At 32.2% G+C, this 19,605-nt stretch overlaps 3 protein-coding genes across 4 annotated transcripts; all 3 read right to left on the reverse strand.

Moving 5' to 3' along the window:
• Positions 1–825: 825 nt before the first annotated feature.
• Positions 826–2,688, reverse strand: LOC8275941. The gene has a single exon (XM_002531949.4). It carries the CDS (start codon positions 2,219–2,221, stop codon positions 1,097–1,099), a length of 1,125 nt encoding a protein of 374 aa, XP_002531995.2. The 5' UTR covers positions 2,222–2,688; the 3' UTR covers positions 826–1,096.
• A 3,985-nt stretch (positions 2,689–6,673) lies between these two features.
• Positions 6,674–9,727, reverse strand: LOC8275942. 2 transcript variants are annotated; one of them, XM_002531950.4, is made up of 4 exons: positions 9,448–9,727; positions 8,377–8,872; positions 7,911–8,119; positions 6,674–7,812 (listed from the first exon to the last, which is right to left on the reverse strand). In XM_002531950.4, exons 1-4 carry the CDS (start codon positions 9,523–9,525, stop codon positions 6,952–6,954), a joined length of 1,644 nt encoding a protein of 547 aa, XP_002531996.2. In that variant the 5' UTR covers positions 9,526–9,727; the 3' UTR covers positions 6,674–6,951. The 2 variants fall into 2 exon arrangements, with proteins under 2 accessions (XP_002531996.2, XP_048233386.1); XM_048377429.1 differs by having other exon boundaries at positions 8,377–8,892.
• A 4,545-nt stretch (positions 9,728–14,272) lies between these two features.
• On the reverse strand, positions 14,273–17,878 carry LOC8275943 (LRR receptor-like serine/threonine-protein kinase HSL2). The gene is made up of 2 exons (XM_002531951.4): positions 15,012–17,878; positions 14,273–14,920 (listed from the first exon to the last, which is right to left on the reverse strand). The coding sequence occupies exons 1-2, from the start codon at positions 17,596–17,598 to the stop codon at positions 14,541–14,543; spliced, it is 2,967 nt and encodes a 988-aa protein (XP_002531997.2). The 5' UTR covers positions 17,599–17,878; the 3' UTR covers positions 14,273–14,540.
• Between the last annotated feature and the right edge of the window lie 1,727 nt (positions 17,879–19,605).

The following is a 19,605-nucleotide window of genomic DNA, read 5'->3' on the forward strand; positions in this document are numbered from 1 at the left end:
ATTTATTAGTTAATATAATTATAATTAATATACTAGTTCTAAGAATTATTAGTTGATGTTTAATTAGAAATGTAACTTATGAATTAATAAATTAATATGAAAAATTATAAAATGACACATAAACTTAAATTCCATATGTCAAAAGTAAACACACATATCAAAACAAAAATTTTATGTATCAAAAACTAAACATACATATTATTTTAAAAATTATTTATTAATTAATTTTAATATTATAAAAATTAAAATATTAATATAATTGATATTACTATTTTTAAAATAAAAAATTTATTATATAATTAAGAATTTAATTTATTATTAAATATAATACTTAAAATATAATTTAAGATGTTATTTTTTATAATTAGAATTATTATTTGATTATAAAAATAATTTATTAGTTAATATAATATTAAAATATAATTAATATATTATTTTTTAAGATAGAACTAGTATTATTATCATATTAGAAAATTATTTATTAATTAATAAAATATTAAATATAATTAATATATTATTTTTAAAGATTAAAATCTATGTTTAATTAGGAATGTGACTTATGAATGAATAAATTAAAATAAAAATTATAAAATTAAATATAAATTTAAATTTTATGTGTCAAAAGTAAATATACATGTAAAATAAAAATTTTATGCCTTAAATTAAGTACATATATAAAACAAGAAAAATTAATTCTCAAAAATTAATATATATAAATTTATATGGCTTGAAACACTACTATAAGGAAATTAATAGGATTGGGAGCAAATAAGAAATAATTAATAGAAATTAGGAGCGTATTATAAGCCTTTAAAAAGTCTTTGCTTTTTAACAAGTAAGCCTTTTTATTAAGTCATTGCAATGCAATGTGCCAACAGCCAATCAGAACCCTTCTCAATCATATATATGTACACCTTTCATGTATTTAATCCCACTAAAATAAATTATAATAATCTATTCACAGTAAGTAATAAAATGTATAATCATGTGGTGGATAATTAATTTCCAAGTATGGAAAAGTAAATATAGAAAGAAAAAAAGAAGAACTTTTGTCAAAATTGATGGGACATAGTCATGTAGGCCCCATAAAGAACACTCAGACCTCAAGAGATTGCAGGTGCATCAACTGCTTGATACTGCTCTTTTGATGATCTTCATCTTGTTCCGCACAGCTAGTGTTTGGTGGTGGAAAATCTAAACAACATTTACTATCCTCAAGATCTTGAAGATCAAGCGAGTACACAACATCTTCCCTACTCCATCCTGCACGCAATAAAACTACAGACAAGACTCTCACGTGCCACACTACGTCCAATTTTCCGTTCTGGACCCTACCACCATCACCATCACCACCGCAACCGTTCTCTCTCTTCTCATCACAACCGTCTATCATCATCATTTCCCTCACGTCCTCTTCTCTCCACCCTCCATCTCTCAACTTCCAGAACACGTCCTCCAAACAGTCCCCTAACGAACTATCTTCTAAATACTCACCACCATTCCACCACCCGAGCGTGTCAGCACGCGCAACCACTTTCCTCCCTCTCTCTGCCACTTCTGTCCAAAACTCAACCTTTCGCGCTTTTGTGGCCGCCCACGCCGGCGCATTGATAGACACCTTATTATAACTGTGATGATAATTTCTTCGCCAATTAAAATTATTAACTCTGCCAGTACCTGTTTTAAACAATTCAGCTTCTTGAAAGAACCTTGCAAGATCAAAATTCAAAACACGTACACTGCAATCATCGACGTAAAATACCGGATTCCCTGCGGTGTTCGGCGAAGAAGGAATGTAACAGTTGCCATAAATGGGTACAAGAACTGGAGCTTTTGTAAATAATCGCTTCGAAGTAGCTAACATTTGTTGGCTATCATCAGGTCTGTAACCCCAAGAATCGACCCAGAAGTTGTTGTGGGTAATATTCTTGGAAAGATTCAAGAAAGGAAGGTTTAGGAGGAGCTGGAGTTGTTGCGGGGAAGATGATCGCCAATTAGGGAAGAGAGGGCCAACAGGTAAGCCTTCTTGAAGAATGGAGCGAAGATCAGGAGGGAAAGAGAAGTGGAAGTTGGATTCAATGGAGGTGAATTCCTGATCGGTGAGACCCGGGAGAATAGGGATATTGAGAGACCTGAGATTGTCTATTAGGGTTTTGGCATAAGCGGCAAAGGAGAAGCATGCAAGCTTTGTTGTTGTTGTTGTTGTTGTTGCCATTGGCATTCTTGGATGAGTTAGAGAAATGATGATGAAATGGATAAACGAATAAAGATAGAAAGATGGAATATTAAAGAAACGAGTGTAAGTATAGAAAAGTGATAGAATGTGAAAATTGAGTGGTTAAAGAAGGGGTTTTGGAGGAGAGGCATAATAGGGATAAAGGAGAGAAGGAGTCTCTCAAATGGAGTTAAAGATCCGTACGGAGTGTGGAGGTTTGTTACAGAAAGATAGATATAGAGAAAAAGAGAGAAGAGAGAGAGAGAGAGATAAGTTTTGACTCTGAATTGAGGAGAAGTTTACGTCTGATGACTGGCAAAGATGGGTTACCTTAAGCAACAATCAAATACAAGAACAAGAAGGTAGAACGTGTTTGATGGAGGATGAGAACTCACGTGTCTTTTTCCTTTCCTTTGACAGATTCCTCCATTCTTCCTTTTCCTTCCCATTTTCTCTCTACATATTAATTTGTATATGCAACCCCTCTCTCTCCCTATATATATATATAATATATATATATGTGTGTTTTATTTTAATTCAAATTCGACTACTGTTACTGTTTGGTACCTCAAGTCAATCACTGGATGAAAATGGCGTCGGATTCAGACCCCAGACTTGAATGCTATCGCCAATGCCTACACCACCAGTAAAAATGGAATGAATGAGAAAACATATCTCATTTGCATTTAAAATCGTTTGTACCGCGTAATTATAAAAAGATAACTATTTTTATTATATAGTTTATATTTCATTTGACTTTTATAAGAGTGGCTTTTTAAAAATAAATTTAAATTTTCGAGATTCATAATTTTCAATTTCTATAACTTTTAAAGTTATTGTTTTCAATAGATGAGTTTTAGAATTTCATTGTTTTTTTTATATTAGAAATTATACAAAAAATTTTTTTTTCCTAAATAAGAACTTTTTATTATTTGAAAAAAATTAATCAAATAAAAATTGTAATTTAAATATATAATAAACTTTATCCTTTGAATTTAGAATAATATTTAAAAAATCTAAGACTAAAAAGTTTTCTAGAGTTATCTTTCTTATATATCTAAATTTATATTTCTCAAATTTAAATTCTTATGAAATTAAATTTCAATCTTCAATTATCTAAACAATAACAGAACTTTGTGAATTTCCTCAGAACTCTGAATTCTACAGGAATGTGAGGGTTAAATAATAATATTTTCGTATAAAGTATGAAAAAGAAACCCATGTTTTGCTAGTATTGATACTTGTTTTATTGTGGAAGGAGCAAATTTGGACATAAATGACCAAATCAAACAGTATATATGTATATATGGTATTTACTATATTTTGTTAATAATATATAGAGGGAATTCTTTTTAATAACAGGTAAAAAGAGAAGAAGAAAAACAGGCTTAATTTGGAAAATTGTAATGCAATTTGGGTTATGATTATGTTAAATACTTAAGCAGATTTATTTAGTTTCAATTTATATCTATTATTGTTAGACTGAAAGTTGTCAACAACCAATTACCTTCTCAATCCATATTACATGGTAAGAAAACTAGTCAGATTTGTTTCCATTTTAAACTCTCAGTTTCAATTTTCTTCTATTTGGAATGGTTCATCTTAATTTATAAACTTTTTTTTTTAAAAATTAAATCGGTTACGGTTGGATTCAAACTGATGAGGTTCAGTGCTATTTTGTGAAGGAATACTCTGATTAGTTTTGCTATCACTGAACTTGTTAATTGACCAACTAAAAATGGGTAATTTATTCTTGTGAATTAGTGTCTTTACCGTGAATAAGAGATTAGAGGTTTCAATTTGTAGAATTTTAGGGTCCTATAGTTTATAATAATTTAATTCTTTTCTAATATTTATTTACTTATTTAATAAAAATTTATACAATTTAAATAAAAAATATTTTACGAGCAATGGCTTTAATATATAAAACTTTTTATATAAAATTGATTCAAATTTTATAATTTTTTATTAAATAATACACAAAGAGCTTAAAAACAACAAGTAAATCATATAAACTACAACATCTTAAAATTCATTAAATTTATTTTTAATAAAAAAATAAGTTATGCAATTTTATTTTAAAAGAATGAATATATAGATACGCGATGAAGCTAACATAAGGTAATATAATTAAGGGCTTATTTACATAAATGTCAATGTCATTATCCAATCATATATTAAAAGTAATTAATTTATCTTGGATCCCTGAAGGCAATACAGCTCTTTCATTTTCTTTAAACCATATAGTATTATTATTTGCACCCTATTTTAATAATCCCACTTCCATCTCACGAACTTCACAAATGGTCTCAAAGGGGCAAATACACGCCTGCTGAGACTGAAATTGACGTTGCAAAATTAATTGAGACCATCATATGATATCTACTGCCTTAACCGGAATTAGTGGGAGTTTAATTTGGACCCACTATTTTATCATATACTACTATGCCATGCATGAAAGCTTTAATAGTAGTATAATTGGACTAAATAATTTAGCTTAAAAGTTGTATAATAATTAAAAGGACAACAACGGTTTGATAATATTTTCAGTGCTCTAAAGTCTAAACTCAGTCTCGTTGGTTCTTGAGAGAATTGCCGTCCCGCCCTCTCTCATCTATTAGGCTTCTAGACAACTGGACTATTCCAGAAAGGAAATTTACCAATTGTCATATCATATGGCTTGACTTTTTATGAATTTTAATGACCATGATAAATTTAGTGATATCATTATATGATTCTAGTCTTTATTTTTAGCATTCATTATTAAGGGTAAGAATAAAAGATAGATTTTTAAATATATTCAGTTTACAATATTATATGTGAAAAAAATTAATAGTATTATAATTTTTAAAAAAGGTCAATTGCATTATATATGTAATGTTATTTATTAAATGTTATATTTATATTATTAATTATTTATTACTGCTAATCATCCATGATTAAAAATTAATTAATTTAAATATAATAAATAATAAATAACGTCACCTGTTATAATATGATTGATTTTATCCATAAATAGCATGACAGACTGAATTTGTCTAGAAATTCTCAGAATAAAAAAAAATTACCATTTCACGTTTTCAATTGGGCAGCCGATTTTATTGGCGAGAAAAGTTGTTGTAGATGAGCATATCTGGTCAGAAAACCATGCCCAACTCTTGCTGTTGGGGCTGGTGGATTAACATAAGGTGTTTTTCTTACATTACCATTGTTTTTGTTTTTTCTTTTCGTTAATCAAAGAGTGGCATCATTTAAAAAAAGAAAAGAAGCCTCTAGTAGCGCATACCGCAATACAGAATTGAATCTCAGTGCTAACCTACTCCAGACTTTGAACTGTCCAAGTTTTCATAAATGCAAAATGTAGACTGTTCTTGTTTGAGAAAGATAAGTTGTGTTCTAGAGAGCAAGAGAGACTTTCTTGCTGCATTTAAGGTTGCCAATGTGTTTGCTCTGGTCCAAAAGAAAACTATTAAAAAAAGATGGGTAACACAATACAACAGTTATGGTAGTCTCAATATAACGTCAATAATTTGCTCTTGAATTGCTTTTTTTTCTTTTTTTCTCTTAATAGTTTTTTGTCATTGTCCAAAATTTTCCCTGAAATATGACATTTGTCCGAAGTCTGAAAGCCACGTTGATTCAAAAGACTATATGGAACTTGTCCAACTTGGAAAGCTACTTTCCAAACGAGCGGCAAATTAAAAACTCGTACGTAGGCCCTCTTGACAATCTAACCAAATTTTCTCATTTACTGACATTTTTTTGTAAATCTGAATAAATAAATAACATATATAAATATTTATATTCTCACAATAAATAATTCATATGTGTTTCGTGTTGCATTTTCAATTTTAACACTTGACGCATAGCTCAAATGACATGAACAATTATTTTAGAAAAATGGACCTTTTAATTTAGATTTCATTTCATCTTTAATAAAAAATAATAATCTTTATATATTTAATATTAAATTTGTTTGAAAGCAAACATAGGAACCTTACATCTGTTCAACTCGTGGACCCGGCCTGCGCTGCTTTTTTCTTTTTGGGAAAATCATTAGAAAATGAGGAAAAACATAGAGAAATTAAACATAAAGGATCCCGATAAAAAAAATTGAAGTTTAAATAATTGAAAAGAAATCCCAGCTTTTCGTTGCCCATTTCTTCCATGCTGCTTGCAATTCAAAATCTTACTGCCAAAATTATCAGCCTACAAGTGCCTGTGTAAAAGTTGTCTTTTGATTTATAATGCAGCAACTAGTTTGTGAATCCTATTAACAATATCAAGATTTGTTTATGTTCTCTCTTTCCTCTCTTCAAGATTCGTATTCCTTTCCCTTTTTATTCTCCTGATCTCACAAATGAGTGAAAGAAGGAACTAAACTATTACCAACTTCTTGTAAATTCATCTTCACCATCTCAACTTTTCATTTGCTGATAAAAAAGATAAGAACTTGGGTAGAGTGTAAAAGCACCATGGCATTAAAGGGAAGAGGCAATAGCATAGTGGGGGAACTTTAAATACAAACTGATGACACTTGGCCTGTTCAAGATTAGTCATAGCTAAAACTCCTGCTCCCCTACAAAATCTTGGGTAACTTTGGAAGAAAGTTAGTCCAATTGGGCAGGATATACCATTGTCAACTTAATCTACTGTCGGTCTATCCCTACTACAAAAAAAGACACAGAAGGCAATTTTCACCAGTTGCTGAACTGAGGCATATTTTCACCTTTTGTTTAGGCAATTTCTTCACTATCTGAGCTGCCATCATTATCTCCCATTTCCTCCTCATTTTCATCTTTGGCTGAGGCTGCAACAGCATCATCAAGCTCCTCAGAAGCATCTTCTTCATTCGCAAAACTCCAGCCAGGAACAATCTTTTGACCCTCTCTGATAGCACTATCACTATCGCAAAAACCACATGAGCTTGAATTCAAGACATTTCTTCCGTTGCCTTTAGAGGTGATTGTATAAGGCAATGCATTGCCTTTGTTGTTTTCTGCTGCTAAAGAAGAAGCCAAAGCAAACCTGTGGTGTGTCCCCTTAGCTTGTTGAGTCAAAATTGCAGAGGCATCATTTGTATCTCCAGTCTTACCATCATTTATTTTCATTTCTAGAGAGGAATCAAGAGCAACAACACATAGCTGCATTTGGGAGATTTCTTGGTGAACTTGATTTTGGAAACAAGGGACCATTATGTTGCTTCCATTAATGCCTATATCACTATTACTGTTTGCGATTACATTTGAGACCTTTTCCACTTCTTGTTGGGCGATGGCAGTCTGATTAGATAATTTTACTGTACTCTCTGGCCTTTTTAGAATAACCTTTTCAAAAATGTCTGCTTTGGGCTTTCTGCCTCGAGTGTGGGGTTGAGATGCATCAGGTGAAGGTAAAGTATCAACTGAAGTAACTGTTCTCCTCGGCCTCCCTCTCTTGGATGGTTGTCTAGATACAGTGTCATGAACTGTGGGCACTTCCGCTGCTTGTTTCAGAGATGCAACTTCTGCTTCAAGCTTCATTATGCGGCTCTTGTGATCAGCTATTACAGATTGCAAATGGCCAATTACAGTCTGTAACTGGACTTTGTCTATTGACTGCATTCTCAACCAAAATGATATACTGAATAGCTTATGTCCATCATGATAAGATTAATATCATAGTCGAAATAGCAGAAAGGTTGTAGATATAATACCTGAGAGCTCCAAAGTTGTTCCTGCTTTTGAGAAAGTATTGCCGGTGGACTAGTGACCCCAATTTGAGAAGATTGTCCAAGGGGTGCCGAACAACCAGGCTTTGTTGAAGGCTGTAAGGAGATGTGGCCATATGCTCCTGGAAAACTGTAGCTGTTAGGGGGCTGTGATAGTTGAACATGACCCCACCAAAATGATGGATCCCAAGGCCCTGCTAACAAGAAAAGTGAGATTTCAGGTGCCTCACATAAAATGCACTTGAGAATTCTACTGGCATGCATCATTCTAAATAGTATTAATCTGGTGGTTTAAACAAGAAGCATACGACCTACTAATGAAATCACGGTAAATGGACAGAAAATCATTGTGCATCCTAGATAAATTAAATGAGTTTGATATATGAAAATGTTCCAAACAATTTCGCTGCATCACCAGTATATATACTGACAGCGACACAGGTGACTATACCTGGAAAGCTTGGATATGTGTAACCAACTTGGTGACATAAATTGGGAACCTGAGGATGGTCTTTTGATAAAGGTTCACCTCCTATCATATTAGAAGCCGGCCAACTAGAATTAGTTGTCCCAATAGGAGTGAACGGATGAATTATTGAAGGTGCATTCACTCCAGGCAGATGGTAACCAGGATGCTGAGATAGCCAAAAGGGCGTGGAGGATTGAGCAAGGTGAGGTAATGTATGACCCTCATGGCTAGCAGGATTTAGTTGCAGATGAGGCAATTGATGCCTCTGACTGACAGCAATAGATGGAGGTGATTGGGAAGACGCACAAGGATTTGAACTTGAGGGAGGCTGGTCCACATTATTTTGAGGTGTGCAAGGCCATTGAAGAAACGGAGGGTATTGCTGATTGAGGGAAGGTGCATTATCATGTGAAGGACTACTAGCTCCAATATCCTTCATGCCAAATGTGATACTGGCTTGGTTCTGTTCTTCCTTGCTCTGTCCATCATTAGATTCCCCTTAATACATAATAGAAAAATGATACCGATCAAAATATTCTGCTTCCTCACACTTAATAACAGATTAACTCTGACAACATATAATGAGGGCACAAGAAGCAAAAAATAAATAAATAAATAAAATCAATCCAGTATCCAAACTTTAAGTACGGATTTTCTCATTCTTTTCAAAAGAAGTTTCTGCTTATGTCCCAAAAATAGATTTTAAAATCATTGCTTGGAGATAACTAATTAATCATATTGGTGATTCCCATTTATGTTAGAACCATTACTCAAATTTTAATCTGCAACAAGAGAAAGAAAGATAAAACCCTGCTATTGCATTTTTTGATTTCTTAATAGGGAAAAAGGAAGAAAAGAAAAGACAGTAAAAGAAAACGCAAAGGAAAGAACAAAATAATAAGGGTCAAATACAAAGAAGGACCGCAATGGCCTACCAGTCATGGGGTTTGAGAAGAGCAAGGGTTTAAGAAACCATCAAAATTTAACCCATAAGCATTTCAACGAAGAAGAAAGAAAGACAAACCCTTTTGAGAAAATTAGAAGAATTCATACCAGCAGGTCATTAGAGTCAGGTTCATGGGCAGTAGTAGCTGTAGCAATTTTATGATCCTTCTTCTCCTTGTTTTCCATGAAACCAAAATACCAACTTTTCTTGTTTCTTTTCTTTTCCTTTCTCGATTAAAATTACTTGATAGTGGAGCCTGAATGCCACTAGAGAGAGAGTCAAAACCATATAGTCATACAGAGAGTAGAAAAAGAGGACGAATGTCTTCTTCCGTTGAAAAGGGAATGTGAAATGAATTTTAGAGCTTTTATTCCATTATTATTGTTTGGGACTAAATACTATTTAACTATGCATTTTAGTTTAATACATGAATCAGTGTCTGCGTTTTTTTTTATTATATGAGTCAGGTAATGTATTTTTATATTTTTAATTTTGGAAGAAAATATATAAATTGATTTTTCTTTAAAAGTAAATTTGAAAAAAATAATTTATGAAAATTTAGTATATTAAATTAAAAATTAAAAATAAAAATTTATTTTTAACATCCAACAACACCACCAAATATACCCTTACAAGTTTATCATAAAATTTATTCAAACTAATTGACATTGGAGTTAACAATGAGATGTATATAGAATTCAAAGAATTAATTTTCTAATGAAGAGTTTTCCAGAATAATAGGATACAAACTTAAATCATGCATTATTAGAAGACTATTAATTGAGAGGTTATGATGTAATCTTTATGAAATTTGATTCACAATTTAGTTTTAATAAACGAATTCTGCTGAAAAAGAAAATGGAATGCCAATGTGAGATTGTGACAATGAAGGTTTTCTTGGTCCCTATAAACTTTTAAAAGTTCTGTTTTTATTTTCTTCCTGAGATTAGAAGGCTCATTTATTGGGCATGTGACTGGGACAACGAAGGTCCTTGCATTGCCTGAAGCAACTAGCTTCTGCAATATTCTTGGTGCTGCTAATAGCTTTCCAGATTCATTCACTTTTGAAAACAAATATTTTATTATATCACAGTTACACTTGAAAAAATGGGATCTTCAGTCTTTCTCTTTGGCGAAAGGTCTGTGTCAATAGCGAATCTGGAAATTAAGCAAAAATTGCAGAACCGAGGCTTGTGATGCAAGTATAAGAATAGATATTGGAGGTATAGATTGAAATAAATGAAACGAAAGTATTAATTCCAGAAGATATTAAGGCTATTAACAGTGATTTTTTCATAATAAATAGACGCTGAATAAGGAAATAAGGTTCAAAATTAAAGTTCCTGCTTGGCTTCAATCATTTGTCCTATTTTTCTTAAATCAAAATTAGCTTAACCAAGATTAAACCTGTTGCTAAACAAGCTTAATTCTTCCCATAGTTTAAACTATTACAAAAACCCAGTTAAAAGTGACAGTGATATTCGCATGTGACAAATACAGTATCTCTTTCTTATTATTATTATTAAAAAAACTTGTAATTAATATAAACCCTTTTATGTAATCTTATCAATTCTGGTGAATGATTGATGGGTGTTGATTTTGCTACTTAGGTGGTGGATGGTATATTTAATTTATAATACTAAACCTCCTAAACTTTAATTTATATATAATTAATTTAATTTAGAATATTTCTTTCTAAAAGGTAGGCTAATTCCTGCAATGGCAATTGCAAGGGCTTTCTTCCCAGTTTTACAAAGGGAATTGAGGTCTAACTCTAGCCCTACAAGAAACAAAAAGAAAAGAAGGCTAATGTTTGCAAGTGTATCTAACACTGGAAGACTCTTAGGTGGGAACACAGTATGTAAATATTTCTCACTTCGACCAAGAGCATATGCCCTAGTAAAATTCCTCCCTGCAACATGGTGAAAACCTCAATGTTAGGCTCAACATAACTTCATATCCGATAAATTGAGTTCGTATAGCTATAAACTCTCTCTCTCTCGAGCAACTTGCTGAAATCTTTTCTGCGCAAGGATATATTTGTGGATACATATACAAAATAGGGATTGGAAGAATCAGAATACAAAATGAAAACCAAGTTCAATTAAGAACGACAAGCATCACCAAGTCATGAACTCTTTTACCATGCTTGAAGAATCAATTTATTGTTATAATATACATTTCAAACCCGTAGGAGGTAATTATATAACAGCAAGAAAAAAGGTTAAACTAGCAGATATTTGGTGGACTGAGAACAGAATTTGAACCAGCTGCTTGGTTACTTGAATGAATATAGACATGATCAATAACTACCCCACCCAGACCACTAAGGACTGATCTTTTTCATTTTAACTGACAATTAAAGACCCACAGTTTGCAATAGAAATGAAATCTTCGAATCAAAGTAGCATTCTAGATAAGTGCTATATGCTAAAATTGTCAACCACTTCTAAAATGAGCAATTTTGTTAAACAGGCTAAACAATACCATATGCCTGAATTTATGTTGTCCTAGCATACTGACCCAAGGCATTTGAATTCCTATATAATGGTTCTGAGTTGGCAACTTTGAAATTCTGAATGACTGATCTCCGATTCTCTAGTAATTGGACTTGTTTCAATTTTGTCCAATAAAATGTGATGGTTGGGGAGCAAGACATATTTGTTCATTATCAGTTAAATGGCTACCAGAGGAGATAGTGCAGGAAATAGGTATTGACTGGAGTCCGGCAATTCATCTACCTAAAGAGTGACAAAAAGTCTTCAAGAGAAAGGATGCTATTTAATTTTTTGAGAAATTTTATGCACTTTTTTTGACATATGGGATTCAAATAATTTTATAATTTTTTATTATTTTATTAATTAATAAGTTAAATACTATGCAGAAGTCTACCAAGACAAATTAAAAATACTAATAATTTTGTATTTTTATTCTATTATAATTTCTAAAGTTTTTTCTATTGATATATTCAATATATTTCATGATTATCAATTTCAAATAAAATATATTATCTGCACTTATTTAAAAATAAATATTTAAAGTGTATTATAAATTTTAATTCTACTAACATTTTTTTGTATATAATACAAAAAAATTATAAAGAAAAAAAAGATCCAAAATCCAATGCCACACCTTACCAATATGAATAGAAAATAGGAGAGGATCACTAACTATCCAAGGAGTCGAACATAAAATCTAATAACATAATTCGTAACAGAATGAGGAATTGAAATAATAAATAAATCCTTTTTTCTTTTCATATAATTAGAATACAAATTGTACATAGTTGATTGAAAAAATTAGATGTTGTAGTACATCTCTAAAAATGACCACAAAGCATTTATTGTTTTTTTCATAAATAATAAAATATCACATTTAAATGCTATAAACACTAGTTCTAATTCTAGAAAATAACATATTAATAATAAATTAATTTTTTAATTAGATAATGATTACTTTTGTAATTAGATAATAATTATTCTATAAAATAATATATTAATTATATTTTAATATTATACTAACTAATAAATTAATTTTCTGATGAGATAATAATTATAATTCTAAAACATAATATTTTAAATATTATATTCACTAATAAATTAATTTTTTATTATATAAAAATTTCTAAATCTAAAAAATAGTAATATCAACTATATAGATAATATTAATTTATATAATATTAGAATTAATTAATAAAATATTTTAGAATAATTTTATATTAGTATACACTAATAAAATTTTAAAATATTAAATATTAAAAAATATAATTAAAATTATTTGATTTGCTACTATTTTTAAAACAATGATAAATAAAATATTAAATATAATAATAAAGACTGTAAAATGCATCAAATAAATAATATTTAATTACAAAATTTTCAGTCTTTTTCATTTCCCTGTATGGCATTGTCCCATTGCCCATCACCAAACGAAACTGGTATTGTCAAAATCACATGCTGCGACAAGAAGTGGATAATTCTAGAATTTCTTTTTTCTCTTTTTTTTTTTTTTTTTATCATTACCCAATTATTAAAAAAAAAAAATCAAGCTCATGTTTAGGAGTTCTGTTTCGGTTTGCTTGCATCCGAAGGCATTAGGTCTATCCACCCATCAGTTTGTGGTATGCTGATAGGGCGATCACTTGGACAAGATTTCAAGACGGCTGCACAAGGAATTGATACATTATGCCCCACCCCAATGTCAGAATGCACCAATATGCACTTCGCAGCCTGAGCATTGCTGCACAAGGAATTGATAAATTAATATTCTGTTTAGCCACCCCTTTTCTCTTTTTTATTCTATTATTCACATTAACAAATCTTTTACTTTTGATTCGCTGTGATTATAAAAACATTCATAGAATTTAGTAGATTTAAAATAATAATCTTTTTATTAATATAAAAAATCAATTCATATTTAAACCGGCTACTAAATAAAATATAATAATCGGCGAGTCGTATTTTAAAAAAAATTGCTAATGCATTAATAAAATATATACGTAAATTTGTTTTATTTATGTGAAAAATTCTTTTATGTACTTCTAATTTTATTTTATTTTTTATTATTAATTAAGTCATATTTATAATTTTTCAATGCATCAACCTATAGAAAGACATAAGTTTTATGGTCTATGATTTGCTGACCATCAAAAGCTTCAGTTTATTTTGAATTTACCAGCCAGGTTTTTGTATTATGCTCGGGTAAATTAACTAGTCAAAATGCATATTTCACACACATAGCAAGAAATTAACTATTGACCTTTTGCTTCCAAGTCAAGCACAAACACAAAAAGATAAATAATACGATGATTCAATGACATCAAATTTGAAAAGGGAGCTATAACTAGTTGATGGGAAAAACAGGAAATGATATTTATACATCTCTCAAAATTATAATCCTCTCAAAAAAATATATGTACTCTTAGTAACTCTATTGGAGGCAAGGGGTCATTATCTATATCATAAATGCCATAAATTAGACACTCTACTTGCAGAAAGAAAATGGATCACAAACATTGCAGGACTAATTTTAGTCTGCTTTCAATTGCTAGCCATATCATCACATTCATGTTTGCCACCATTTTGGCTGGGTACCCACACCCCCTAAATAGGCCAACATTACAAACTGGCATACCTATATCAAAAACTAAACCAAACCCAAAATCTACATAACCTCTGGCTATCAATTCTTGGAAAACATGTCATTTGGAACGACCCAGTTTCTGGTCCCTGAGCAATTCCACTACCCTTCTCATTGAAGGTCTGGTAATGGGAAATGCCGAAGTGCAAAGAAGAGCAACGTTCAGAACCTTTTCAATTTCTTCATAATCACATGTGGATTGGTCCAACTTTGAATCTATAATCTGGCCTAGATCTTTGTAGCAATTGCCGCTGCCATTTTCACTTCCTCCATCGGGTGATGATGTTGCTGATGAAGTAACCTCAGTAACCCACCTCACTACATCCTTGTTTTCACCAAAGAAAGAATCATTTGGCCTTTTGCCTGTGATCAACTCCAGTAACACCACTCCAAAGCTGTACACATCACTCTTTTCTGTCACTTTGAGGGTGTAAGCATATTCTGCAAATTGATTCAAAATCAGAATAAATAAGCTTCATCAAAAGAATGAACATATAGTTTTAGCTCACCATACTAGAATCATAATTTTTACCTGGAGCAATGTAACCATAAGATCCAGCAATGCGAGACATGACACAATCACCCTCGACAGCCTCACTCTGCAATGTCTTGGCCAACCCAAAATCCGCCACTCGAGGTCTTATCTCATCGTCCAACAAAATATTATTGCTCTTCACATCTCTATGCACAATTGGCGGAACACAATCATGATGCAGGTAAGCCAAACCCTGTGCGGCCCCAACAGCCACTGCATACCGGCTTTTCCAATCCAGTAATCCTCCGCCTTTCTGTCCATGCAGCACATCACCTAAGCTCCCATTCTCCATATACTCGTAGACCAAAATTCTGAATTCCTCTCCACTGCAACACATTAACAATTTTACAATATTGCTATGCCGAACTCGTCCTAATGTCTCAACTTCTGACCTGAAAACAATTTCAGTTTCAGGTTTCTGTGTTCCTCCCCATAGTCTCTTCGCTGCAACTATCTGTCCCGTTTTGAGTTCCACTTTGTAAACCTGACCTGACCCACCCGAACCTATTAGGTTCTCTTTTGTCAAGCACGGAAATATATCTTCTTCATTAAACCCGACCCGTTGGAATGTAGTTACTTTATACAGTCTTTTCGGTTTTCTCACAAATACAGACTTGACTTTGAAGAACCACAACAAAGAACCAACAAGAATCAACACACAAATGGCTAAAATGGCCACAATATACAGAGTAGCGGGTTTGGGTCTGGGTTTGGAGCATGAAGGAAGGGGATTCATATCTGGACTGCACAGATTCGGGTTACCCATTAAACCCGATAAATAAAATGCGTTACCAAAAGCTGAAGGAACTTTCCCAAACAAGTTATTATCAGAGACATTGAACTGAACAAGCTTCAACTTAGTCAACTCCACCGGAACTCCACCGGTAAGCGAGTTGTCGGCGAGATCAAGACTCGTCAAAACCGGTAAGCTACCGAGTTCAGATGGAATCTTGCCAGAGAGTCGATTTCTTGATAAGTTTAGCTCAGTCAAATAAATCCAGGAATTTACTGAACTTGGAATCTCCCCTGAAAACATATTTTCTTGCATTTCAAGCTTTTGCACTTTCTTCAATTCAGTTATACATGACGGCAACTTATCAAGGAATTGATTACGGCTCAAATTGATCTCCACAAGCTCATGCAACTGGCAAACTTCAGATGGTAATTTGCCGGAGAAGTTGTTACCGGAGAGTAAAAGACGTGTGAGTCCTTTGGCACCAGATATTGAAGTAGAAATTGGACCTTCAAATTTGTTATTGGATAATTCAAAAAAACCAAGATGAGACAAACCCCATAAACTATTTGATACTGTACCTGAAATCTCATTATTAGCAATTCTCACATAGCTTAAACTGCTACAATCACCAAATGACTCGGGCAAATTACCAGAGAGATGATTATTAAAAGCTATAACATTTTTAAGCTTTTTCCTGTGACAAAGATACTGCGGCAGTTCTCCGGTGAATTCATTGGTCGAAACATCAAAATCAAATAAATCTGAGTACCTGCCAAGATTCGTTGGTAATTTCCCAGTAAAGCTATTGTTGAAGAGGTGCAATTCTAACAAATTTGGATTGAATGCCAAAACTTCTGGGACATCTCCGCTGAAGTAATTATCGTTTAAAAAGAGTGATTGAAGTTGCAAAGCTGCTATCTTTTCATGCAAATTTCCAGTGAGGTTGTTCTGCGAGGCATCAAACTTAAGTAAAGTACTTAAGTTCGATAAACTTTCAGGTAACTCTCCGTACAGTTGATTGTTGTAGAGCTCAATTTGAAGTATGCTTTTCAATCCTGAAAAGCTATCAGGAATTTTTCCAGTGATGAAATTACTTGACAAGTCAAGATTAGTCAAGGAAACTAGTCTGCCAATTGATTCGGGAATTTCCCCATTGAGATTCACTGAAGGAAGAAACAAATTCTCTAGCTTTGTTAAATTGCCAATGTCCTTTGGCAAAGGGCTTGGCTTGAATGGATTATAAGCAAGCTCTAGTCTAGTTAACTCACTAAGATTGCCCAAGAACCCAGGGATTGAACCAGTAAGCAAATTCTCAGTCAGAATCAGCACTTCCAGGGACTTAAGAGCACCGAAACTAGCCGGAATATCCCCAGAAAAATTATTGCAGGAGAGATCAAGAACTCTTAAATTGGCAAAATCTGGTGGGAAATCGGGCAATTCGCCGACAAATATATTGGCGGACAGGTTCAGGACATGAAGATGTTGGCATGGAGACAGAGCGCGAGAAGTCAAACTTCCATTGAAAAAATTATCAGCCAGAGTCAGGTTCTTGAGAGTCTGGATCCGACAGAACCCAGTTGGGAATCCACCAGCAACATTAAGCCCAGATAAATCGATAGAAACGACTGTATTATTAACTGAATCACAAGTTACGCCAGTCCACTTACAAGGACTATGGTCAGTTCTTGAAACTACCCAGTCATTGAGCTTACCATCCCGGTCGTCGAGTTGAGCATTCTTGACTCTGATAAGTATTTCAGAGTCTCCTGTTAGAGAAACCACCAAAGAGAAAGAAAACGACACAGCATATAGTACTACAAGAGATATCTTGAAGATTTGATGAGCCATTTGAGAATGAATGATCGGATAGCTTCTGAGTTCAAGGGCTCAGGGGATTAAAGATTTTCATGGTTATGGAGGGATTGCGACAGGTACGAGGCAAAAGAAAGAGAGAGAGAGCGAGTTTAATCAATGGGAAAGCAAACCTCAAGAAACTCACATGGAAAAGCGGAAATTGTCAATGGAAATTATCTTTTTGGGCTGTGCATAACTGTAGTAATGCCAGAGGAAGAGAACACTGATTAGCTAACAAAAAGAGAAGGTGGTAATTAGGAGGTTATAATTATGAATGGTGGTGCAAGTGAAACGTGATTCTTTTGGCCTTTTTCCGAGAAAGTGACAAAAGTGGATTATGTTATGCATATGCCATTAGGTGTGAAAAAATTGGAAAGTACTTGATTATCAGACCCACAAAAATATATGCACTACTTAGATTACCCTGTAACCAAAATGAACATTCTAATAATTATTAAGATTGAGGAACTTATGTCGATTAGGAGGAATTGATTTTTTTTCAGGATTGATCTCATGTACTAATTTAGCTTTCTTTTCTTCTTATAATTAGCCTAAACTAGCCTAAACACTTTCTTAATCCAAATAAATTATTAAATATGATAGTTAATATGGAATAAAGAGAGTAATAGACTTATTTAAAGTATTAGCCTAGTCGTTATCCTGTATTTAAGAAGGAGACTCTAATAATGAGTGGTCAATAAATTTTTTGAGGTACTACTTGCTATCCAAAAAAGTTTCATTGACACCCTCTAAATTAATCTCTTCAAAAATTGTCTATCTAATAATTGGATTCTACCAAGTGGAGTTTTAAAAGAAAATATTAATTTGCTTGAATAAGCAATGACGATTAAGTTTAAATTAAACACCTTTTTCACTTTTCGGAATCAAATTAAACCCACCAGTTATTTCCTTTTTCTTCTTTTGAATCTTAATTATTTTATTAAGGGGTGTGTTAAGAGAGGGACAGGTTCCCTAGTGAGAAGAATTGGAGAGAAAGACTTTGTGTGTGTAGATATAATATGTGTAGGGCAGTGGAAGTAGTGGGACTGGTGGCTTGATGTCTCTTTGAAAAGGATCACACATTGCTTAAATTGTAGGAAATGTGATGGTGACACCGCTCTAGATAGTATAAGTAGGTCAATTAAAGAATTTATTCTTATAATAGTATTTTTAATGCACTTTTATTTAATGGTATATTCTTTACTATAAAGAGTTATTTCAAATTGAAAGAATTAAACTTTACTTTTTATTTTCTTTTGATTTTAATAAATAAATTACATATTTTTTATTAATTGGTGTTTTAGTTCTATAATAAAAGAAATTTTTTAAAAAATAAAATATAGAAATTTTTTAAACTTAAATAATTTTTTATTTTTTATATTTAAATATTTATTGAAATACTTTCCAAGTTTCTATTATATAAAAATAAAACTTTGTATCTAAAGAATACCATTGAGAATACATAATGATATATACGCTTCCCACTTGATTAACGAAAATCTAAGAATGAATGAATTCGAAGCATGCCATGAGCTTGAAAGAATATAAAAGGAATGGAATAACAGCAACCAAGGCAGCTAACTACTGCTTGTATTTTATATTCCAAGGAAAACATATGTTCTAGAGGCACAAATTTTATGCATATATTCCTCATTTTGATATATATATATATATATATATATATATATTGCTTCATCTTGTCCTGTATATGCAATGAGACAAACGATATGGATAGAAATTTAGAAGTTACATAATTACTGAAGTAGTGAGTAGAAGTAGACCAAGTACTATAGATACATAATTATTGCCTTATGATGTGAAAAAAGAATGAGATGCAAAAGAAAGAAAGATTCTAAGTTGATCATAGAAAGATAAAGTTAGGTCCAAAATCTTAATTATTTTGTCATAATTAGTAAGGATTTAAGGGACCAAGGACCTTAGTAAATAGAGAAATAGAAGCCGTAAATTAATGGCGATTGCTGCATGGAGACTGGCGCAGCA

This window comes from Ricinus communis, chromosome 7 (genome assembly GCF_019578655.1).
Source record: "Ricinus communis isolate WT05 ecotype wild-type chromosome 7, ASM1957865v1, whole genome shotgun sequence".
Lineage (NCBI taxonomy): Eukaryota > Viridiplantae > Streptophyta > Magnoliopsida > Malpighiales > Euphorbiaceae > Ricinus > Ricinus communis.

Excerpts from the sequence above, each read along its gene's own strand:
- LOC8275941 (XM_002531949.4), bottom strand. The coding sequence starts at position 2,221 with ATGCCAATGGCAACAACAACAACAACAACAACAAAGCTTGCATGCTTC.
- LOC8275942 (XM_002531950.4), bottom strand. The coding sequence starts at position 9,525 with ATGGAAAACAAGGAGAAGAAGGATCATAAAATTGCTACAGCTACTACT. Across the intron at positions 8,873-9,447 it reads CTGACTCTAATGACCTGCTG|AGCAAGGAAGAACAGAACCA; the intron begins GTATGAATTCTT and ends AATGATGGACAG. Across the intron at positions 8,120-8,376 it reads CACATATCCAAGCTTTCCAG|GGCCTTGGGATCCATCATTT; the intron begins GTATAGTCACCT and ends TCTTGTTAGCAG.
- LOC8275943 (XM_002531951.4), bottom strand. The coding sequence starts at position 17,598 with ATGGCTCATCAAATCTTCAAGATATCTCTTGTAGTACTATATGCTGTG. Across the intron at positions 14,921-15,011 it reads TTATGGTTACATTGCTCCAG|AATATGCTTACACCCTCAAA; the intron begins GTAAAAATTATG and ends ATCAATTTGCAG.